The sequence below is a fragment of the Falco cherrug genome, chromosome Z, assembly GCF_023634085.1.
Source record: "Falco cherrug isolate bFalChe1 chromosome Z, bFalChe1.pri, whole genome shotgun sequence".
In the NCBI taxonomy this organism is placed as follows: domain Eukaryota; kingdom Metazoa; phylum Chordata; class Aves; order Falconiformes; family Falconidae; genus Falco; species Falco cherrug.
This window is the reverse complement of record NC_073720.1, coordinates 1,473,059-1,497,365: the sequence shown is the minus strand read 5'-3', so window position 1 is coordinate 1,497,365 and position 24,307 is coordinate 1,473,059. Positions and strand designations below refer to the sequence as shown.

The following is a 24,307-nucleotide window of genomic DNA, read 5'->3' as shown; positions in this document are numbered from 1 at the left end:
TTTCATGGATTTGTGGCAGAAAATACCAGTTACTGTTTCTGTTTGGTGCAAGATTATGTAGTACTGTTTTGTGATGTGATGGATCCCTGCGATACAGAAAGCACCAGAGTGCCATTGCACTGTTTTCCAGTGCTGTCTGAACACTTTAATATTACTTGGGCTTTCTTCACATTTCTGATTTGAACAGGCTTGTGACCTTTTGGTAACAGACAGAGTTGCATTTCATGGTTTGTAGTTCCATCCAGCTCCATAGCTTTGCTGGAAGCCTGTAAACAATGTCCCTGGTGAAGGAACACTTGCACAGTCTGCTTACAGAGTGCGTTCGTGTCTAGATCTCTGCAAGGAAAGGTTACCTTTTCCTTTTAGCTGAGCTTCCCAGCAGATAGTCACATCAAACAATCAAAGGCATGTAAACAGCCACCTACTCTTCCTTTGTTTAATACTGACTAGACTGAGTAGTACACATCCATCGACTAAGTGCGTGCAACATTGGCAGGTGAATCCATTTCTATCAGTGTGATTTGTGATACACTAAGTGCTTAAATGTCTTTTTTTTCCTTTTTTTTTTTTTCCTTTTTTTTTTTTTTTCTTTTAACCAACCCTTCTCTCTGTGTGTCTCTACTCTTGGTTAAATCAGGCAGAATTAGAACTGATAGATTAGTCACTGACAGTGTTTATATTCTCACATGTAAGCTTCCTCTGTAAATTACTAACACACTGATTAATAAATGTTAACTGGTGTGATGCTTCGTAGCTAAAATGAAAGTCAAGCATTATTTTGTTTTTGCTTTCCTTCCAAGGGAATGTATGTCCACTAAATCTTGCAGACTCTTCAGATTTCAAGATGATTTTTTAAATACAGTTTTTGAACAAGCAGTTGAGAAAAGCTTGACTTTATCTCCTTTTTTCTTTACTCAGGTCAGGGCTGCCAGAAAAGTGCTTGCTTTGGAGATCACTTTGTATTGATAGAGCTGTGTTGGTTTTTTTTCTTCCACCTTCAGGTTTCGAAGTCTCACCACAGCGTTTTTCAGAGATGCTATGGGCTTTTTACTAATGTTTGATCTGACCAGTCAACAGAGCTTCTTAAATGTCAGAAACTGGATGAGTAAGTAGAACCATACAGCTTGCATTTATCGGTTGACTTGGAGCATTCTTGTGTATTTTAGGCTTCCGGGCTTTCTGTGTGTCATTGTTTGTGAGCTGGAAAATGCTCAGAGAAAGTAGTTTTGTCTAGCGCAGCCATAAGTGGGTATTCACAGCCTGTAATTTGGGGTGAAAGCTTCATCAAATTGGAAAGATGCACGCTCTTCCTTTTTCTTTTTCCCTTTTTCTTTTTTTGCACAATAGATGGGTTTGGGCATATTCTTGATGATAATCTTGTTTGGATTTGGTAAATTTGAATAAATCTGTTGCCTCTTGAAAGTTAATGGCATTCAACACTTCATATTTTATACCCCATATTTTAGATGATACACAGGAGCTTGGAAACTGTAATCTGGATATTGCTGTCAATCTTTATACTGTGTTTTCTGTTTGTAAAGCAGAATGTGATTCCTTCCTGTCTGCTTTGAGGTTTAAATTAAAATTAACATCGTGCTTTGAGGATGTGGTTTGAAAGCACATAGTCTTTGCTGTTGTTGGGTTTTTTTCAGACAACAGCTACACTAATAGCGAAACAAAGGTTAAATTCTTAGTTGTTTTTAATTGAGGGTATTTAGAGTGCTGGAAGGACAGAGGCCAGTACGTTTCCAGCTGGCAGTTTTCCAGCAAACAAGCTGAAGTGGGGGTAATGTGTGAATCCAGATAGCTTTGTGAAAACAGCTCCATCTTCCTCAGAGATTCCTTCCTCCCACTAAACAACCCCTGTCATCACAATCTCCTACTGCTTACCAAGCTGAGGCTCTATAATTTCTTCTGTGTATACTGCATCTTTTCAAGTCAGTATCCTCAGGATTGAGGCAAGTGTAAGTAAATGGCTTTGTACATTCACTTATGGGGGGTGAGGGTGTGGGCAGTGCTTGTGCCTGGATCTTCAAATGGACAAAACTGCATTTAAATCATTGTGTATATCCAGGAGAAGAACATGCTTGAGGATTTTGTCCTAAACTTCTGAAGGGCTGCATTTGCAGATGATGTGGGTGCTTGTTTGTCCTTCCACGGTGTCCTTATGAGTCTTGTAGAATGAAAGTTATGGCTGGTGGAGGTTCTCCTCTTCTAAAGCAGTGTTTTTCGCACTCATTGCAGTTAAGTCTTGTTGTATGTTGGTAAAATAAATCCTGGAATTAATTTTTTAGTACCATTTGTACTTCCTATTTTGAAAAACTCCCCTTAGTAAGTAAACGTACGATAAGGAAATGTGTTTGGCATGAAGTGGTTGGCTGATTAGTCTAGGATATTTTGAGGTGGGGAGCAAGAAAGGTATTTTGAATTATTTTGTCAACAGTCTTGGTCTCTGAGGTGCTTCCAGCATTCTCTTAACTCTTGTTTATTTTTGCTTCTAGGTCAGCTGCAAGCCAATGCATATTGTGAGAATCCAGATATAGTCTTAATTGGTAATAAAGCTGATTTATCAGACCAAAGGGAGGTAAATGAAAGGCAAGCAAAAGATCTAGCAGACAAATATGGGTAAGCAAAAGATGACAGAAGCTAAATTCTGTAACTATTGTAAGTGTAGCTGATGACGGGTTAGAGATACTTGCAAGTATACTTAGAAACGTGTGTAAGATCTTTAGGCATTGCAGTATCACATACACCTACAGTGATATCCAGCTTGTCACCCTTTCGGATCGACCTGTTCAAATAGGAAAGAGATGGAATGAAACACGCTGTTCTAGAAATTTGGCCAAAATATTACAACATAAGAAATAAGGGTGAAATGAAACAGTCTCACTAGAAAGCTACGTTCCTGGGATGTTGGCTTGTCCGGAGAGTTCAGGACAGAGTATACCAAAAGCGGATGAACACTCAGTGTTATGAAACCGAATAACTAACAGTATTTATAACTTGTTTTTCTAGTTAGTTTGGAAGTGGAGACACCTGTGTATTTTGTCAGGTTCTAAGTGTACAGTGGCACTGAATTTATTTGGTTTTCCTCCATGAATAATAAAGGTATTAAAGGCCTTTGTCTTGTTCTAGTGAGCCTTCTACATTTCTTTGCACTAATAAAACCTTCAGAGTGTCCTGTAACTGGATAAATTGGCTGTGTAACGTAGTTAGTAAATAGTGCTGTGGGCAAAAAGAGTGTGTATTTTTTTCTTTAGTTGGCCTTACTAGACAGTGAGGGATGTTCAGAGAGAATTGGGCCAGCAGCAGAAGGTGGCCTGAGAGACTGAGTAATAAGCAAATCAGACTTAAAAATATTAAAAGAATATTAGAGAGCTGTCTGCAGCCAGGTAAGGAGAACAGTGATACTGAGGAGAAGTTATCTTATGCCAGATTTCATATGATCGAAGTGCTGAAGCGATTTATAATCTTCTCTTCTGAAAAGGATGACTTGGAAGGCAATATTCTGGATTCAAAGGGGATTTCAGAATGGAATCAGCTAAGTTGACTTGTGCTTGTATGTTGGAAGGAAGGAAAGGAGATAGTACTTACAGGGACTGCTAAATAGCAATAGCTGGAACTACCCATCTTAAAAAAAAAAGGAAAAAAAAGAAGGTTTTTCTGGTGTGTTCTTTGATCCCTGCAACTTTCTGTAATGCACACCTAGGTTTCTCTTTAAAATAAACTTTCTGGTTACCTGAAAGACTTTTTCAGCCAAGGCTTGTGCTGATGTCACCGTGATTTGAAGTCAAAATGCCAGGATACATTTTGTAAATTAATGTGGTGGTTTTGTGCTGGTGTTGTAATGCCACAGTGTGCTAGGAACAGGAGCGTGGGTTCTGCCCAGCCAGGAGATAGAGTCACAACGACCCAGATAGTTTGTCCCATTTCACTGCCACTAAAGCCACCGCTGATAGCTGCACTGAGAGCGTTACAGAGTCGCGTCTTGGTTGTCTTAAAAATCTCTCCAGCTAACCTGTTCCTTTTTACTGTAGTATACCGTACTTTGAAACAAGTGCTGCTACCGGACAGAACGTGGAGAAGGCTGTGGATACGCTCCTGGACTTGATAATGAAGCGTATGGAGCAGTGCGTGGACAAGACACAGGTCTCTGACACAGCCAACGGAGGAAGCTCGGGAAAGCTAGATTCGGCAAAACTGGAGGAGAAAAAGTGTGCCTGCTAAACGTCACCTCTAAACTGTGAGAACCGATGAAAATATTTCATCAGAATATGGCTGACCTACCACCAAATTCAAACCAGCTCTGTTGAGCCATGCACAGAAGCAAAGTTCCATTGTTTTATTGGGATTGTGCATTTTTCTCCAAAGACCTGGTTTAAAACTAAAAGCTATGTTTCAGTGAGGCTCTTGTACTGAAATGATTCTTCCTGATACAGTGCCGTCTTCATGGAAAACTCCCCCACCTCTTTTCCCCCAGCCCTCATCTTTATTTTTCATGCAATCAGGATACTGAATAGAGGAAAGTAGCTTTATTTTTTTAAAAAAGGAGGGAAAGAACCTATTGTCTGCATACACTGGATATTGAAATTAAATTGGAGGTGGGTGGTTTTCTAGGTCTGTGCCATTTTTCCACAGAATCCTGTTTCTTTATAATTTTTAATCTGCATCAGGGACTATATGTTTTCTAAGGCAGAGATATAAAAGATTTTGTGTGACCTATTGAGAAAAACTATCACTTGCACAGAGTAAGAAATGCTGTGAAATCCATCCTGACTGAATCACTGAGATGGTGGTTGGTGGGGTGGGGTGTGTGTGTGTGATTTGTGTTTGGGGGGGAGGAAGTAGGGTATTTAATTCGAAAAAAAAGAAAAATATCAGGGAATTGTGCAGCATTGCTTGTGTTGCCAGTAATCCAAGCAGGGATTGGAGTGTTATGGGAAAAAGTATAGTGTGGGATTCTGATGCTGCAGGGACAGTTTATAAAGAAGAAAGTATAATGTCTGCGAACAGATAAACTATATTTTATGAAACAACTTCCTACCATTAGCAAAAAATATTCTCCCCTCCTCAACTTAAGGAAACTATCCTTTTTTTCTTCTTTTTCTCTGGGTAACTGCATGTTGCAGGTAGGGTGTAGGAAAGAGCCGGAGGCTGACTGTGCTGCCTAGAAGGGAACTGTAAACCCTGCTGTGCTGAGAGAACCTCCTCAGTTATCGCTGTGCTTTTATCCGGTCCTCCATACGCTTAGGTTTTCAGCAGAGGACAGCTTTCTCATACTCTTAAATTCTCTAGAAGAGAGGGCAAGGTGGGAAAAAAGTGATGTGGGGGCTTTGAGAATGATGGGAGTCCAGAATATGTGACTGGCTAGGTAAAGTGTGTGTCAGAAGCCTGTTCTTGGCACGGAGGGTAGAAGTTGCTCTGGCAGTGTGCTGCAGCAGGAGGGTGTGATGCAAAAGGTTTCTTCTATGGGTGAAAGTGAGTTCTAGCGAAATAGCAAGTTGCTTATCACAAGCAAAGACAAATCCAGGCAAAAATAAATACTATATTTATAAGCATAGATCATTTTCTAAACCAACTGACAGCATATTTATTAGTCTACCCTGTCCTTTTTTGTAATTACTGTTCTGTTTTTATACAGGTGGTCGTTAAGGGTCTCTTTGTGTTTATTGTGCTTGAAGCTGCTTTAAAATCACTTGGGAGGGTGCACATTGGGGTGGGGGAGAGCAGTTCTCTTTACAAGTCGAGCTTAATTGGTTGGGTTGGCAGGATTGCAGACTTTCATGTATTTAAATGTTTTCAGCTTTGATTGATTCGAAATTGCAAACTTTGTGAATAGCAAGCTCATAAAACGTTTCAGCGCTTCCCAGAAATGGAGAATTTACCATATTCACTGCTGAAAAAATAACAGGTTTTTCTGCCCAGCTGCTAAAACGATGTTTACGGGATGATTTGGCATGTTAACAGGGCAGATGGTCCATCCATAGCAGCAGACCCATTGGGTGAGGAACCAAATAGCTGTGATTACCATGCCAGAAATCTAATTTGCAGGCTGCAAGGATTATGAATGATAGACTATACCTAAAGGCTATATATATCTATAGTATATACTATACAACCAAGTATGGTACAGGTCCTTTTCTAGGCTATAAACAGCCCTTACACCTCAGAAAGTGGCAAAGCTGTTGTGGTAGTCAACAGGTGATTTCCCAGGCAGAAAATGTAAGTAGACTGCTAGTAAGCAGGCTGATCCTCAGGCAGGTTCCTTACACATAGATGTATCTGATGAAGTTCAGGGTTTTCTTTGAAGTTGTATTGCTTTTCAATATGTAGCATAAAACGTAAACATAATGGGGGGGGGGGGGGGAAAAGTAATACATCTTGAATTCCTGAAAACAATGATCTGAGGAGCTCCCTGGCTCACTTACGAAGAAATCCCTCATTCTGTGGCATCACTTTTTTGTCCGTTGAACAGAAGTAGGGTAAGTTGCTAAGAATGGTAAATTACGGACAGTCAGCCGAAGAGTGTTTCCCAGAGCAGCTGAAGTATAGCTTGTCTAAAAGCTGTTGCGAAGCTGCAAGTGACTTCAGGAGCAGACAGATGATTCATACCAGGTGTGTAAAATCCCAAACCTGGCACAGTTTCAAAGCACCTTGATGAAGCTCAGTTGCTTCTATTTATCTCTCCACCTGCTGAAACTAGTGCTCTTAGAATAATAATAATTAAAAAAAAAAAAAGAAAGAAAAATCACTGCAGTGATACCTTGATCTAGACCTCACTGTTCTGGGTATCTCCTAACCTTGACCCTGAGTGACTGTGAAGAGTGGACAGAGATGGCGGTTGGTAGCCATGGAGCTGCTTTCCATAAGGATACAGGCTCTGAAACTCTCCAGCACGGATAGAGCAAGTGCATGGCCAGCCCTTGCAGCCCAGTGTTGCTTGAGTGGCCTGTTGAGCAACGAAACGGACATGACTGTAGTGAAACTTCCATTGCTTGGTATGTATTTATGTACTTGCTAATACGTGAAACTGATTATTATTCTCTCTGGTTGTTTTTTCTTTTTTTTTTAAAAAAGCCAATCTGTGAATGCATATGAAACTATTATCCCAAAAGGATTTTGCCACCAAAACTTTGTTTGGAGGAAAGGAAGAGAAGTTCAAATGTGTTTCCTTTCCTGATAGGCAGTATAGTAGCAATTAGTTACTAAATTAAGAAAAAAGGAACATAATAAGTGATTCTAAACAGCTACTGACATCTTTGTTGTTTATCAGGTCAACTCTCTTTGCAAAAAAACTAGATCGTGAACTGTTCCTAAAAATTGCCTTCTGTCCCCTCTCTGTCATCGTTTGCCTCTTGCTCCGTTTTTCTCTTCATAGCTATTACTTTTAGACTTGACATGTCCACCAGTGGATTCACCTTCCTGTGCGTCCATCCATCTGTCTCCCTGCAGCGTCTCGGCTCTGCACAGATGATTCAGGGCTACTCCTTGCTGCTGTGGTAGGAACTGAAAGCAATGGCAGCGTTAAGGTTCATGAGCTTTATGTAATATCCAGGAAATACTGGTAACGCAGTGAAGAAAGAACGCTGCAGGGGGGCTGAGCACAGTCTTACAGAGCCACACCTGTATGGAAAGAAACTTCTCTATCCCACGTGCTGGAATACCTCTCCCAGTTCTATCCAGTACCCACTTTGATGGAAGGGCTTTCCTTTACTTCTACTGTTGCTTCCCTGAGGTAGGTTTTCCAGCTGCAGCACGGTGAGCTTGGGTGCACAATGAGCCCCTACTAACCACCTGCAACCTGCTGGAAAAGAGCCGGTGAGGTGGAATGGCACAAGTGAGTCATCTGTACGGTGGGTAGTGCCGTGCCACGTACAGGCTGCTGTGACACCAGCAAGGCGCAGCATCTTGGCACAGCACTTTACTAGTTCCAGCTCTTCTCACTGCCCTGGGAGCTCCTGAATGTAGCCCTTGCTGGAGCCACATATCCTGCTGTTTTCATCCTTTTCACACTCCTGTCACTCAAAGCATTTGACATGTTCAGTTTTATAAATTCTTCCAGGACACCGGCCTGGGAAATGAATGTGCTTTTGCTTAGTGGCTCTAGTAGGATATAGCCTCACCCCGTCCCACTAGAAATTGAATCCACCTTCTGCTGTAGAAAAAATTGATTATACATATTCAAATCGGAAGTGAAGCATTTCCTTTTGAGCACAAATACAGCTTGTTTGCAAGCCTGCTAGATATCCCACATCAGGGCTGGAGGGGAAGAGAAGGTCCTGTGATACTTTATCCAGGGTGATCCTAAAAATTAAATGTCAGTACTCTTAACTCTATTCTAACTCTGTGGGCTTTTGTCTTGAATTTCAGTCCAGGCACTGGTTTCTCAAGGTCACTTTTTGTGTCCTTTTAGAAATACCTTATTTTTGTTTTCCAGCATCTCGCCAGTGAAGTTCTCTTGCTGCAGACTTCATTGCGCAGTGTGTGTGGTAGTTTCCGAGCTGAACAGTGCAGTGATGGTAATACCCATCCGTCAGAGGTGCGACTTGCGGGATCTTAACGCTGAGAATAATTTTGGTTTCCTTTCTCTCTCTTCGTAATTCTGCCATCCTCGTCTCCAGCAGCGATATTTACCCAGACAGTTCAAGTTACCCAACTTCTTGTTGAATCTGTTCCTTTCGTCCTCTTGGTGTATTCCAGTTAAGTCATGCATACAGCGTAATGGTGTTACACCTTGCGTCTCATCCTTAGAGCTCACAGTAGTCCATTCTTCTTTCTGATCTACAGGTATTTTTGTCCTCCCGGTTTTAAGCATGAATGTAAAACTGTGGCGTCAAAAAATGTTAATGCACTGTGTTAGAGCAGCGCTGCAGCCCCTGGTTGCAGCTCCTCTATTTGCAGCCTTTCGCTCAGTCTGTCTCGGTGAAAGAAACGTGTCCCCTGTCCGCTGCTGAACATTTGCATTGCCAAAGTCTGGTGTTGCCACTTTGATTTTGAACTGTCGCGTTTAGTGACTTCAGACCTTTGGGGGTAATGCTTGGAGGAGTGAGGAAGCAGCGAGTCAGCAGGGAATGTCTTTAAGCTGATGTTGCTGCTCTTACTCTGGCATTCCTGCATCCTTGGCTGACCTTGCCCTCACCTTCCCCAGCCTCTCGACCTGGAGTAGTGGTGCCAAGACATTTTTAAGGAAAGAAGGGAAATGTGCTGTTGTCAAATAGTTGTTTTGTTTGCGTTTTGCTTTGGTTTTTTGGTGCATACATTGAAAGTACCTTTTTGGCTGTAGCTATCACTCCAGCAGTGAATTTACACTGCACATGTTCCTGTGATGCCACTGTGGTGCCTCAGCCAGCCCTGCTACCCAGTTGGCAAGGGGAGATGCAAGCCCATGTCAAGGCAGGGTCCTGTGCTGCTTTGCACCCTTAGGAATAAAACAAGTTACCTGCGGAGACAGGCGGAGTGTGGGGAATACCAAGGGCTGGCTGGGAATTGCAGAAGTGGTACTAAAGGCAACTTGCTTTAGCTAAGAGAAATGCCCTTAAATTTTTGGTGTTTACCAGAGAGCCCAGTTTGAGAAGTTACTTAAGCTTGTGTGTAAGTGCTTGGCTGAACTGGAGTGTCTCCGTGAAGTAAGGAGCTATTGTCAGGGCAAAACAACTAGGGCTACAATGGTGTGAAACGAAAAAAAAAAAAATGCACAGAAGTACTTCATGAACATACAGATATGAATGAGCTTATTTTTATTATTTCCTTTTATTTTAAATACTGTCAGGCCATGAAGAAAATTCTTCCATCAACTGAAAAAGGACAGGAAAGTATTAATGATGATTCTTCACTGCATAGTTTTCAGACACTTAAGCAGATGCTCTCCAGGAGTCCTTACAGGGTCTGTTGCTGGCATGCAGCAACACCTGTTAAGAGCTGTGAGAGGGTTAGAAATGGCTGGACACCTCCTGGACAGGAGGTAGCGTATGGCATGTCATATATTTTAGGTTGCACAATCTTTTAAGCTTCTGCTTTCATTTTATGAATTATTTTTATCAGTGATTAGCTGGTAATGTGTGGGGGTTTTAAGGAAAAAGTGTTCTAATGACTCATCTCCAAATAAAAGTATTTGGCTGGGGAGTGACTCACTGCACCGCCTTGGCAGGTACCGAAGCGCAGCTCCGGGCTGCCCTTGCAGAGCAGCACATCTTCATTTCTCAGCCCCAGATGATGCAGTTTCCCCACCTCCCCATCTCCTCTTCCAGTCAGGGCACCATGGCAGAGCCGGCTTGGAGCCCCGGCTGAGCCTGGCATCCACCTGCCCTTAGGAGAAATAGTGGCACTTAAAACCAGGATTAAGTAACTTGCCTTTTCTATAGCCTTTGCCTTCTGTGGCTTTTTAAAGACATTTGCAAGTGGAAAAGGTATTTGCTTCTCTTAAATATTAAGAAAAAAAAAAAAAGAAGAGGGGGTTTGGGTGCCTGAAACATTCTTTTTTTAAAAAAGAGGAGGTGTAAGCTAAGAACAGTCCATTTGCTGACCGCTCGCACAGCTGAGACTGGCGGTGGGGGTGATGCAGCAGAAGACATTTAAGAGCAGCTGCCATTTCCTTGCCATCTTGGTCATTTTATAAAAACCAGTTGCCTTAACTATTTTCTGAAGGCTACATCTTATTTAATATTCTGAATGTGTAAAGGGTTGTCATACATACATTTTAGAAGATTGGCTCATTTAAGGAAGTTTATTGAAAGTTGTGGTTTTGATACCTGCTCTGTAGCGACTCTTTGGGACTGTTTCAGGGTAAGAGCTTTTATCTCCTAGAACTATTTCCATCCGTGGATATAACTAACTGAAGTTTTCAGCCTACACTTAAAATAACAGCTCCAGATATTTTTTTTTCTTTTAAATTTTTTATTCTTGGCACTATAACTTAAGAAAAGTAGCAAGTGTAAAAATAACCTCAAGTGACTGCTATTTTTATACAGGTGTGAACACTGCAGGAGTTTCAGACCATGCTCTGATCTTATTTAGAAAGAAAAGGAGAAAGAAAAGTGTTGTAACTGATGTGAAGCTATAAAAATGAAGGTTTTTTACCTGACTGCTAGGAGATCTGGCTTGAGGAACCTTTAAAGCAAAAGCCAAATTTTCACAGCTTCTTTCCTGTCTTAATAATTGTTCTACTTTAAACACAATTCCCTCCTGCCAAAAAAACCCCATACCCCTATATAGGATAAGTTTTGTTGGGTTTTTTTCCAGGGGATGCTGTTGACTTGGGACTGTTGTCTTTGATGCTGGGCAGATCTGTTTCTAATTTACTATTATTATTTCTCTCTAAACTAGTTAAAGGCAACAGAGGAAATGATTCTTTGCTATGTGCTTTTGTTCCATACAGTTACCTAGTTAAAATGTAACTTTAGAAAACAGACACTAAAGTTGTCCATCCTCATTGTGCAATAGGGTTTAATGGACAAACTGTATATTAGAAGCCTGTTGTATCTTACTCAGCTTACTTACGGAAGTTAAATGGTTCTTCTTTGGTTTTGTTAATGTACCTTTCACCTTCCAGATAAACACTTACACGGTAATTGATACAGGATGCTTAAGTGTTTCCTTCTGTTATGCTACTGTAAGCATGTTTTCTGTTTGTCTTCAACAGATCTGTGCTATGCCTACTGCTATGACTGTGATTGAAACTATCTTGAACACAAATAGTATTTTTTCTTATAGATGCCCCTTCACTGGACCATGGCGCTTGCTTACCGATGTTAATGTCACTTTGTTGTACCAAAGTACCCGTGGCTTCAAAACATACTGTCAACTGATTCACTGGTGGCTGGGTTTGTGTAATACATCTGAGGAATGTATCCTGTGACTCAGTTTCTGCACTGTTATTTTCAGAATAAAAGTACATTTTTAGATCCACTGTCTCAGCTGTTTTAGGGGGGAAGCAGAGGTACAGCTTAGTTCCGCAGCGTTAGCAATCTGTCAGCTTAGGAAAACAAGTGGAGGACCAGGGAGGGAGAGGCAGGGCTTTTCAGGCTGGCTGAGGGTTGCTCAGGGTGCATTTGCAAACTTTGCCGCACACCAGCACCCAGCCTGCCCCACGGCACGCCAGCATTGGCACCCTGACTTCAGGTTTCTCCCAAGAGGGACAGGAAAGGACCAAACACTTGCCAGGGGAACTGTACAATTTATAAAGCTCACTCTCTTAAATGGTGATGAAGTGTAACTTGGCAGGCAGCATACTGCACTGCCCACTCCCACAGCACCTGCCACCCCCACCTCACCCCAGCATTAAGCAGGCGGGTGCCTGCACTGAGGCAGGCACAGAGCTGGTCTGGCATCCCTCAGGTATGGCTGGGGCTGCCTCTGCCGTTGGGCTGTGCAGGCATCCACGAGCTCACTGCCTCTCTCGCCTTGTTTCCAGGTGTTTCACCACCTTCCGTAGAGAGGCAGCAGGTGCTGAAGTTGCTTTGCAGTAACAAAGAGGACATAGAAATTGCAGGCTCCAACACGCAGAAAAAGTCCTGATGAAGGTAGGAGACAAATGTCCAGTCGTTCCTTTAGCTCTCTTGCTTCCTTAACCTGGTGAGCATCAGGTAAGGGGGTGCTCCAAAGTCTCGTGGGGTGCTGCAGGGGGAAGCACCGGAAGGTAGAGGTCGCTCAGACACCCCCAAGCCAGGCTTAAACCCACCCCAAGCACACACGAAGTCAGTCCCAGGTTTGTAACCGTGGCCCTGGCTATGGAGGTGCTGACTTCAAAAGGCTGTTCTGCTAACTGAGGGCAGAAACTTGAGCACAGACCCAGTACAGCAAAGGACCGTAGCCCCCAGAAAAGGCTCCCATTAAATCTGGAACGGATACCCAGGCTTCTGCAGATGCCCGAGGTCGATGCCCTGAGCACTGCGCCTCTGCGCTGGATGGCTACGAGGGAGTCAGGACCTGGGCACAGCTGCCATGCCATTAGCTACTAAGTGTGTAGCACAGCTCGTGTTTTCCCTCTCCTTCATGATCTCTGCAGGATGAAGTTTGGTTGCTCCCAGCAAGGTCTGATTCTGCTCACTCGGAGCCCCACGGGGACACTGGAGGGGCTCAGCCGTTCCCGTGCCCTGCGGTACCTCCCCAGGTACTTACTTTGTCCAGGTAGCTTTTGAAACATTAGCCTTGGGCTGGCCACACCAGAACGCCACTCTGTCTTTTAATTCTTTACTCTGCAAGGAAAGAAAGGAAACAAACCCCTCTCAGCGTAACACAGCAGACAAGAGACAAGCCTGGGTGCCAGCTAGGACCTGCTGCTCCTCCTGAAAGGTCCTGGGGGGCCCTGGGTTTTTTGATTGGTTGGTTGGGGTTTTGTTTGGTTGGGATTTTGTTCTTTTTTAAACCAAGTGAAAGATGCAGTGCAAAGAAATGCCACCCCAACAATGTTGTGCTGACATAAGCCCAGCAGCGTGCAGGGCCCCCGGACTCCAGAGAATTCCTTTTGCTCTCTCCCCTCAATATTTTTTACTTTCCAATTTTACCTGTGCTTCCAGAGCAGCCAGCTTCTCTGTCAGGTTTTCTATTTTTTTATCTTGGCTTCTGAGTGTGTTGTTCAGTTCCTCTGCCTAAGCATTAGGAAATAAAGTTTGTAAGAGATTTGAAGCCTTAGATCAAAACTCCCCTGTATCGAACAAAGCCACAGAGTTAAATGCCTCAGCATACCATGGGAATCGCAGGCCATTCAAATCCCTGGTCTTTTCCCATAGAAAAACTCAAACTAATTGACTGACCGATTTAGAAAACCATTTCTCAACACATGATGTCGCATTTTCCTTCGGATAACAAGTCTACCCCTTGCTTGCCTGCACAGAAACGTGACTACAAAAGCCAATTAATGCAGGGCCTCACCTTAGCCGGATGGGCAAAGGCAAGCACGTGCTCTGCAAGGTGAGGGGATATTGGTGGGAGCTGATGCGTATGAAAGCAGTCAGTAAGTAAAACAGCTCACGCTATATATCGTGACTTTGGAACGCAGGCTGATTGTTTTGAATGTCGTTGCAGCCTTCCTAGGATGCCAGCCTGTTGGCTTTGCTCGTAGGACCAGCCTCACTGACTTCATGTGTAACCAGCTGCAGGGCAGATGCATCCCCAGGTTGGGTGGGAGTGTGGTAAGGAGGGGGTAGCCAAATTCCTCCCAGGAACACACTAGGAGAACCCCAGGGGCCTGCCCAATATTGCTGACTCCAACACAATAACCCCATATTTTAGATTTTTCCATATTAAAAGGCATATAGATGTCTGAACCTGGCACAGCAAGACAAGCAAGCTGCTCATCCCCAGCATACACACTTAAGGCAAGAGCCCACATCCCAGCATCTCCTCTTTCTTTTCCCACCCACCCGGTGGGACAGCCCACACCACCCTGACCTCCTGTATCACGCTGCGCAGGCTGTGGTGCTGCGCCTGGATCAGGTGCTGCAGGTGGCAGATCTGATGCTGCAGGGTGGAGATCTGTCTCTGGAGATCCAGGCACCTGCGGGCAAGAGCAGAGCATCCTGGCTTCAATCCCCAGGGATCAATGACCCACCACCCAGCCCCTTTCCCACCTTGGTGTCAACTCATGAGCTTGATGCTAGCAAGGATGTTCCTGAGGATGCACGGCTGTAATTCGTACAGAACTAAACACATAAAAGCTGCTTTATTGAGCAAAACAAGTCAAACCATAATCTGATACACATTTTGCCTGGTGGGACCACCCTTACTAGCTGTTGATAAGTAAATTCATAAATAATGAAGGCTACTGCCTTATCTACCACATGCACAACATCACCAAAGCAGCGTCGACTTGACGCGAGAATCAGGAAAGAAACAATTTGTGCATGCGAGGTGCAAGGAGCAGGACTAGGAATTCCAGTAGAATCAGCTCTTAAGAGCTGTAGAACATCTGTCTTGGCTTCTTCAAGCAATCATGGTAAGTCAGTATTTGAACTAACTGCTTTCATCGTCAATAATTTTTCTCCCAGAAGGAACTAGAGCAAGCGAGTGGCTGGCACCCTACATGAAACCATCCCCCAGAAAGACAGGAAAACACTTTAGCACATGCACATAATCACCGTTTGCTGTCTTCCTTCCTTGCCATCATCTGTTGAAGCATCTTCTCAAATGACATCTTCTTCTCTGTCAGGGTTTTCTTTTCCTAAGGAAACAATTCAAATTATATAAAAAAAATAGATCACATTTCCTGCCATTCAATTAGCAAAAGCAGTTTGGCTGTAGGTTCAACAGTTCCACTCTGTTAGTGGTGAATTCTGCCTGTTCTCAGACACAGAGAGACAAACCAGTCTGACCTCTCTGAATCAAAGCCAGAAGGGATGCCTGTACCAATTTGCCATAAGAAAAGTCCAAACCTTTTTAAAATAGCACTTCTTTACTTAATTAGCAAAATCCTTGGGTCTGGTTGGAGCCCACGGTCAGCAGCCAGGGCAGACTGTACTACTGCTCCATCCGCCTCTCAAAGCCTTGTTCACACTGGGAAAAAGCTGAACAAAACTGGTAACAAAACTCTCAGTATCAGGACAATCACCTGCACACCACGGGGACAGAAAGACACCCGTTGACCCTGTGTTTAGGGTAACCCCAGGACAGGAAAAGCTTAGTTTCAGCCTGGCACTTCTATAGGAGCAATGCCCACTTAGTGCAGACACCACAATGATGCACGGTGCCACCACTACCAACGGAACTAACGCCACCCAAGAACATCGGCAATAAAGAAGACGTTTTCTGCACGTCTCCATGCGAGCAGCTATCAGGTTGCTACCACCGTCAGAGCCCACCCGGGTTGTTGGATGCTCACAGGGATGGGGTCTGAGGGTTAAAAGGAGTGGGTCTTCGGTGCTAGGATGGCTACAGTTTCAGTTCAAATGCCAGAAGTACGCCCATGGGGGAAGGTGAAAGAGCAGCTACTCAGGAGTAGCAATCATTCAGAGCTACAAATTCAGACTTCACCGCGATGCTCGACAGTTTTTAAGCAAGCATTGACATAACTGAAAGAGGGAGTTCAAATTGCACATTTTATTTCTAATTACAGCTAAAGGGTCTCAATTTGGGGTAACGTGGCAGAAGCCTTTTCAATCCCAATTCCAACAGCTAACATGCCCCAAACCCCGAGAGCAACTAGCTGCTCTTCCCAAGCACGGGCATGGCCAGAGCAGGACCCCCAGTGCCAGGAGGGATGGAAACGAGAGCGGGCAGACATACCTCCTCCATCCTCTGCACGTGCCTCTCCAGCTCTGCGATGTGGGTCCATTTTTCCTTGATGCCTTCAGCAAGGCGGCTGGTGGTTTCTGAGCTTTGCTGGAGCTTTTCTTCTTGTTGGAGATTGTAAGCCTGGGATGAAGAAGGGCATGAATGCAGGAGCGCAAGGAGCGGGTGAACACAGCCAAGGACGGAGATGGGGCTGCCGCAGCAGCTGGAGGAATTTCAAGCCAACTCTACCAACCCAATTCCAAGATTCAGGAATAAAACCAAATAATTTTAAATTTTCCTATTTAACTTAGCAGAAGGTACTCAGTAGCTCTTAAATCTAAGTTTGCAGCACGGAGCCAGAGCCTGTATAAAGATGTGGATGCTGAACAGGATGGCCATGCCAGCATCAGGGGGAGATCTGTACCTGTATTTGGTTCTTCTCATTCTCATGACTTTTCTTAAGTTCTTCTGACTGAGTCTGGTAATTCTCATACAGTTTCTGGGAGGCAGAACTGAGAGCCTGTACACCTGCTTCTCTCATGGCCTCCAGCTAGAAAGAGTAATTGTACCACATAACATACTGTGCTTTAAAAGAAACGATGTTATAACCACATGCCAAAAACGCAGCCCTCTGTACAAGACCAACTTTCAGTATTTACCCTTATCAATCAAAAAGAAAGGAATCCTAAGCACCTGTGGGCGATATCCGACAGGCATTTTCGTTTCCAAATAAAGGCAGATTTGTTCCGTACTGAGCCATCCCCCCTGACAAAGGATGATGGCTTAAAAGGGGAGAGGCACTTCCAACTGCTTGTAAATACATCTGCTGTCAGCTACCAACAGAGCCACCTGTGCCGTCTCACTAGCCACAAGTGGGATGTGTCCCCACAAGCAGATTTTGACACCAATTTTGTTGCCTGCTGGAACCCAAGAGTTTGCAGCAGCTGGGAAAGCAAAGTGGAGCCTGCCGAAGGGAAGGGGATCGCTGAGCGGGCACTGGGCTGCAGCAGCTGGGACCCAACTGTAACTGGGCTGCAAGGCACACGTATCCATCCGAAACCTTAAAGAAAAAAAAAAAAAAAAGACCCTGAACACACCTTGATCTTTAGCAGTTGGTTTTCCCTGCTGACCAGCAGCAGTTGCTCTTCTGTTTCCTTCATCATCGTTGTGACAGGCCTGCGGCTCCAGCTCCAGCCATGGCTCTTTGACTCCGCTTTATTGTCTGAGACTTGAGAAAGCTCCTAAAGAAAATGCATGCAGAAATTATTTTAAAAATAATGGAAAAACAGCTTGAGCAACCATTCCGACTCTAAAAGACCCGGCTTCTTATAAACACCCCTTTCAGGCTCACACGGGGCAGGCAGCTCCAGCACAACTCCTCCACGAATTAACCCAAATTAAAACATTCTGCTTGTTCAGCTCTCCAGGGCTTTACATTCGAAAACACTTGCATGTCAAATCTGATAAATAGCTCCCTTCCACTCTCTGCAGAGCTGTTCGCAGGTATAGAATTAATCAGCTTTTGGGAATATCGCAGCGCATGTTGCACTGTAGGTGAGGCTGCACAAACGCAGGCCAGTAATTTACCCAGCACTTCCCGTTAAAACAAATACTTCTTAGTCCAGCATATTTCAACTGGTTGGACACAACATTTCCAAATCTCTTTGCTCCCTAGGGGCTGCCTCTTTGCTCAAACCCCCTTGTTTCAAGTGGTTTTAACTCACTTAACCCCCATTTTCCCCCCCACAGGTGTTCCCAAGCTCACTGCTCACCTCCTGAGCTGGTATGTGCAAGGAACATGACCTGCAAGCGCCAGATTTATGCCAGAACACGCTGGCATTTATGTGGCCTTTCTTCCCTCACGCCAAGTTCATTTGTTCAAAATAAACCTCTACAAACAAAGGGAAGCCTGTACTTATTAAAAGGGTTCCAACCATAAATCATTCTTTTTTCACTACAGAGGCTTTTCTTCAACTTCATCCCTCAACCACGCAGAGAAAGGAGTAAGCATTTTTTTAAAAAGAACTTTTTGGGATCAGTTATTTCTTAATTAGCTGGGTTTCAGCCCACCGATCCTCCTTTCGCTCATTCCACAGCACCCTCCTGGGCTCAGCTGGGATGAAATAAAACTGCCTGTCCCTATCATCACTGCCATGCTCTGCTGCTCAGAGCAAAGAAATAAGATATCAGATCTACTGGGCTGAGCCTCATTGCACACAAGATATCTTATAAAAAAAAGGGGAAAAAAAAAAGGGATGTCCTACCTATTCATGGGGGTGTCAGCATCAAGCAGGGTGCTGCTTCCCAGGCCCTGCACAAGCTGGGGTCACCACCACAGAATACACTTCTCTTTGCAGCAATTGCTTCACAGGAATGATTTTGGATTATGAGATGCTTAAGAATTCATCACAATATTTCTAAAGTCACATTTCTGCAACTCCATAAATTTCATTGGAAAGGGAATGAAAAAATCTGATTTCTTTGAACTTAGAAGTCTGAGGTCTTCCCTTCTGTCACTACACACCAGAGTCCACTAAATGCACTCATTAAGCTCTGTTCTTCTGGCATTCAGGAAAGGAACATCCTAAAACTATTTTGCAGGTCTCAAAACTACTGTACGTCATGCTCTCCAAGATGCTCTCGGCTTTGCTGACCAACACCTCCAGGATCTACCTGTCCCACGGGTCATCCCCCATCTCCCAAGACATGGGTCCTCCAGGTACCCCAAACCAACACTTTTCCATCTCCCCCTCCCAGTCACACTACCGGACACCTTTTCACTTCAGCTGCCAAGCTGAGACCTCTCTCCGGGGACATGCTTATGTCCACCACAGCCCCTCAGTGTCCCCCAGCACCGAGCTGCTGACCAGGGTCAGGCTCCTGCATCCTCCTCCTGGTGCCCCCTGCATCCCCCTCCTGGCGCCTGCCAGCAGCCAGCCCCAGCTCTGCCACCAAAAAGCAGGGCTGTTGGGTGGGGACACCCAACCCCAACAAAAAACTCTTGCAAAAGTCCTAAATGAGGGGTGGAAAAAACCTCACCAGTTTTAAAGTGGTTTAACCCAACCTAAGAGAGCGTATGCTGTAATTAAGTCACTACTGTGGAGTAAATAGCCTTTCTAGACTCCATGTGTAAATGAAAAGGATTTCCAAGCATGTGCTGCCACGCAGGTCAGGTTTTCCGTCTTTCCCTGGTTATGAGGTTTGCTCACCGTGTTTCCCAGCAAAGCAAAGAGTGACAACTTCAGAAATACCTTTTTCACGTATTCAGCTTCCTCAGTGATTTGGGCACGAGAGGATCCGTAGAGGATGTAGTTTCCCTCCGAGCCACGGTCCTCTCGCATTACTTGCTCAGTGAGTAGCAGGGTAGTCATCACAATATGTGCATTTCGCTGTCCTGTACAAGGGAGAGAAGAGAGGGGCTTGTTTCTTTATGCAAGGGTGGAGAATAATTCCATTATTTCATCCCATTTAATTCCATTTCAGCTTTAGGGACAAGCTGGAGCCAAGCAGGCATTACAAGCTTAAAGCACCAAACAATAAGGACCACTTAAAAACCAATGCAGACACCTGGTTTTTTTCTTTTTTTTTTTTTTTTTTTTAATAGATGGGGGAAAAAAGATGTAGTCACACATTATTTTCACTGAAGATTTCAATGAGTTTTCACTAGCAACCTACCCCCCAATCCTATATTATTTTAAAACCATGTGGCTGTGATCCCAGGCAGAAAACAACTCACACATGCATGCAGTTTATCTAAGAACAACCCAAAACTTTTGCCATCCATCTGTGAAGTTTACAAACCAAAACTGATGATCCTGCACGCTGCCATCAGGGAATTCTACATTCCCAACAACTACCCCAGGGCTGAACCGGGTTTCATCAGGTTCAGGATTGCCTGTCCTGCTTAGATCTGAGAAGCAGCACAAAACTTGAATAGTATCGTAACTCTCAGGGGGTTGGGGAACCCGAACCGCCAACCTGGCGGGAAGAGACAGAAGATAAATCTTCCCCCGCCCCGTATCACGCAGGGAGAATGAAGTCCCGAGCACCCTCGGTTGGGTTTGTGCTGTACAATGGTGACATCCAGTGTCAGCTGCAAAGCTCTGAAGTGAGCGCCTGGATCTCCAGGCACCCATTCCCAGCCCTATCCCAGGTACTGGGCGAGCTCCCAGGCGCCCCTCAGACAAGCTGATTTGTAACAAGCTCATTTGAAGCACCTGGAACTAATTAAGGTTAGCACAGAGGAATAATAAAGCCACTTAGGGAGCACAGAGGGTGTGGATGGGCTCTCAGTGGAAAAGAAGAAAAGCGGTTGCACTTTGCAAAGCTTACAGATAATTTACAAGGATATTTCATTTACAAATGCATTTATTTTAAAACACTTAAGTTCAAGGTCTTGGGGCCCCTGCGGTTTAGCTCCTGCCCGCACAGCACCGATGCTGCAAGCCAAACTCTTGTCTTCATCAAGTCATCCCACACAAAGTATTGCAGCACTACCAGGAAGATCGCGTAGGCTAGCACACTTAACTAACTAGCACATTTTCTAATAAAATATAATTAGGCATCTTGAAACATTTATTGCTGTGATGGAGAAGGAATGCCATTCCCACAGAGAGCAGCACAGAGCTGGTTTGTGTAACTGCCCAGGTGGATCCGCAGCAGCTCACCCACACCAGACATCTCATGTACCATTACCTTGTGTCCCAGGCAGACAACAGAAAGCTAAATTAGAAATTAACTACGAATAAGCTTAAGAAATTTAACACATGAGCTTTAAGTGCCCCAGGGCTACTACTTACAACTCCAATTCTTCGGTGATTTACAATTTCAAAGAGCAATAAAATAGAAACTCTTATTGTTATTTTTTTTACTATTCTCCTCCTTCTAAAAGCAAGGAGCATCAGCAGATGCCATATCCCCGGCCATCACCACACTGCTCTATTCTGGGCATGGGAAAGAGGGAGAAAAGCAGGTTGCACAGGAGCAAATCACCTTTCCTACCATGGCTTCTACTCAAATAGCAAAGAGGAGCTGGTTATTCAAACACAACCCTCGAGGGCTTTGACCTCAAGCAAAAAAACCCCAAAAACAAAAACACCGCACACCACCAGCAAAACCAAGACCACCACTCACTTCAAATGCCATCCCCTGATTTCACAGTGACACCATTTATCCAGGCTGGAAGATAAAGCAGAAATCCCAAATGCCTACAGCTGTGGCTCAGAAGAGGTGGGAACAGAGGATGGTTCCCACCGATGCTACAAGGGGTTAAATAAAGTTTGTTCTGTCTTGCTGGCTGCTGTTTTCCCTCCTGACTGCAATCTAGCAGCTACCCAACACAAAGGCAACACAGGATCAATTCTCCTTTCAGCCTGGGTAATTCAGGCGGAAACCTGAACAAGGGATAAGGGCAGCAGTGGAAATGTGTTTCAGCTCTGGAGCAGCTGAGCCAGGAGAAGGCAGTTAAGAGGCACAATGCTCTGACTTGACCTGACGGCCCTGGGCTGGGAGGCAGAAGCTCCTGTGAGGGTGCTCCTTGCCCAGCTGGGCAACCACTGCAGCACAGCAGCAGCCCCCAGGGATGCACAGCTGGATCTCAACACACCTCTGTCCCCATGCCAGGGGGGTAGCAGCCAAGAGCATCACACCAAAGCTGCCAGCCCAGAGCTCAGCACCCCCAGCGACCCTCTAAGGGGATGCTCAGTGGGTGCCCCCAGAACGCCCGACTGAAAGAGCAGCGCCGGGGGGAGCACCCCAGGAAGCAACTGCCTGCAGCACCCAAACGCTCTTTGCACTTCAGAAGCAAGTAGAAAAAGAAGTGCCAAGTTCATCTTATTAATCACAGACTTCCCTTGCTAGAAGGCACAATTTAAGCTGCTTAGCATTTGCCGAAAAATCCCGCTGCCTCCCTTTATAAACACTCACCTTTCGGTGACCCGTCAAGCACACACAATTTTCTTTGCTAGGCTCAAGACTGTCAACACGGACGTGACAAATGCAGTAAAGTTCACGTCATTTTTACGCATATGTATTCAAGATACATCTTTATGCATGGTTTTGTGCTTTGGCTCGTGATGGGTTGCTTGCTCCAAAGCTCACCCAAGAGAGAATCCAGGACATGCCAAGCAGGATAGCACCACCCTTGCTTATATAAGGAACATCACAGATTATTCAGAATCACATTATTTTGGGTAACATTGAACGTAAAACAGTATTTCTATTATTACACTCTTAGCCCGAAAGTGGTGCAGCTCCCTGGCCACCTTAGTGCTGGGTTTTCTCCTGGCCCAAAAGAGTGACAGGGCAAAGGGGACGCAGGGCACACAGGTCCCCTGGGCACAGGGGGTGCAGGTGCTGAGCAGCGAGGCAGGGGACAGCGAGGCTTGTCACAGCCAGGCTGGCACCTGTGGGGACACCTGAGAAAGCCAAGCTCACCTGCAGTCACACCGGCTGGGTATTTTTTTACCATAAAACTCTTCCCAGGCTGGGCAGGGGCACTGGCTATGGAACCAGGGCAGGGCTGCACCCGAGTCATTCCCATTGAAATGACTCCATTTAATTGCAATTATTGGATAATAAATTAGATAAAGTAACGCCATGTCAGTCTCCAGCTGAGCTCTGTAAGTCAAATGCAAGGTTGCTGCGTTTTTGGTTTTTTTTTTTCCCCTGTGCACACTGCAGGAACAGCCAGGTAAAGGAACACCGGGCTCCTTCCAGAGCAGCGTTGATACAATATTCCTTCAGCTGTGGGTGCCTGGGCACGTCGCAGCCAAGCAGCTGGTTGTCACCGCCATGCTCACAAGCGCTGAGAAACAGATTTCACCAACACACGAACGCAGCCGTCAACACGACGGCCTCTCCTCAATGGCCCTTTTCTGTACTGTCCCACCGCACAAAAGCGGCGGGGGCGAGCAGCGACCAGCAGGGGGGCGAGCAGGGCAGGCAGCTGGGCACAGAAACCAGGGGGACACTTTGCAAACAACCCCCAGACCTTCGGCCACCAGCCGCTCGCTCACTTGCCCAGGTGGCATTAGCCACACACTGGCCAAGAGCCATGCCCTTTGGCTTTACAAACGGGGAGGGGGTCAAGGGGAAAGGGGGGTGCGGGGGGGGTACGCTGTATGGAAGGGACACAGTGGCGGGTGCGAGTGGCACCTCGGGGTCACCCGGGTGCGTGTGGATCAGGGGTCCTGGGGTGCGCGCATGAGGGGAAATGTGGCAAATGTAGGCGCGGGGAGCCCTGAGACCCGGCAGCCCCCTCCCCAGAGCTGGGTGCGGGGCTCGGCCCTGGCAGCCCCCATGCAGCAGGCGCGGGGAAGGGGCTCTTTGGGGACCCCCGGGGCAAGGAAAAGGGGTTTCTAGAGGCCCCCGGGGGCTCGGGGAAGGGGGTCTCCGGGTGTCCGCGAGGCTCGGTGCCGGGGGCAGGAGAAGGGGCTCTGCGCCCCCCAGCCAGGGCAGACTCACCTCCGGCGGCAGCGGCCATGCCGCGCTCCGGGCAGCCCCGCTCCGGGCAGCCCCGCTCCGGGCAGCCCCGCTCCGGGCCCGGCCCTGCTCCGCCCGCACCTGCGCCCGGCTCGACGGGACACCCGCCCCGGGGACACTCCGCCCCGCCCCGCCCCGCCAGCCCCGGGGAAACACCCACGCTCCAAGTTGCCACCCACCCCCCAGCCCCGGGGGGCCTCAGTCCTAGAGGGTCACCCCCACATCCCCCTGACCCCCGTGGGGCACCCCTACACACCCCCAGCCCCGGGGTCCCCCATCTCCCCACAGTCCATCTCTACATGGGCAAAAATGGATGGGGAGAAGAAAGGAGGCACCTAAGGATGCCCCCTCCAGCTGGGATAATTAACATCACCTCTTAGTGCTAATGAGAAGGGGAAAAGCTGCGTGAGGCAGGTGGGGAGATGTAAATCCAGGTAAGGTGGGGGGGGGGGGGCATGGGCGGGGGGCGGCAGGGCAGGGCAAAGCAGCTCGCTCCAAGGAAAGAGGAACAGCTTGAAGAAGAGGGCTTTAAAGAAAAGGTGGGATGAAAATACAGCCGAGATGCCCAGTGCACTGGTGGCTAACGGGCTAAAGGGGGAGAAGATAAAAACGGAGAACA

General features: G+C 45.9%; 2 protein-coding genes across 2 annotated transcripts in view; one reads left to right on the top strand and one right to left on the bottom strand.

The window, feature by feature from the left end:
• The window catches only part of RAB27B (RAB27B, member RAS oncogene family), a 28,559-nt gene extending 16,659 nt beyond the window's left edge, over nucleotides 1–11,900 (top strand). The window contains exons 4-6 of the mRNA XM_055699423.1: nucleotides 1,002–1,105; nucleotides 2,502–2,625; nucleotides 4,038–11,900. Of these exons, the coding sequence (XP_055555398.1) occupies nucleotides 1,002–1,105; nucleotides 2,502–2,625; nucleotides 4,038–4,227 (418 nt within the window). The 3' untranslated portion in view covers nucleotides 4,228–11,900. The remainder of the gene's footprint in view (nucleotides 1–1,001; nucleotides 1,106–2,501; nucleotides 2,626–4,037) is intronic.
• A 229-nt stretch (nucleotides 11,901–12,129) lies between these two features.
• CCDC68 (coiled-coil domain containing 68) lies at nucleotides 12,130–23,727 on the bottom strand. The gene is made up of 10 exons (XM_055699422.1): nucleotides 23,671–23,727; nucleotides 19,458–19,600; nucleotides 17,304–17,447; nucleotides 16,631–16,756; nucleotides 16,219–16,347; nucleotides 15,075–15,157; nucleotides 14,389–14,494; nucleotides 13,503–13,586; nucleotides 13,117–13,193; nucleotides 12,130–12,612 (listed from the first exon to the last, which is right to left on the bottom strand). The coding sequence occupies exons 1-10, from the start codon at nucleotides 23,687–23,689 to the stop codon at nucleotides 12,546–12,548; spliced, it is 978 nt and encodes a 325-aa protein (XP_055555397.1). The 5' UTR covers nucleotides 23,690–23,727; the 3' UTR covers nucleotides 12,130–12,545.
• Nucleotides 23,728–24,307: the final 580 nt, after the last annotated feature.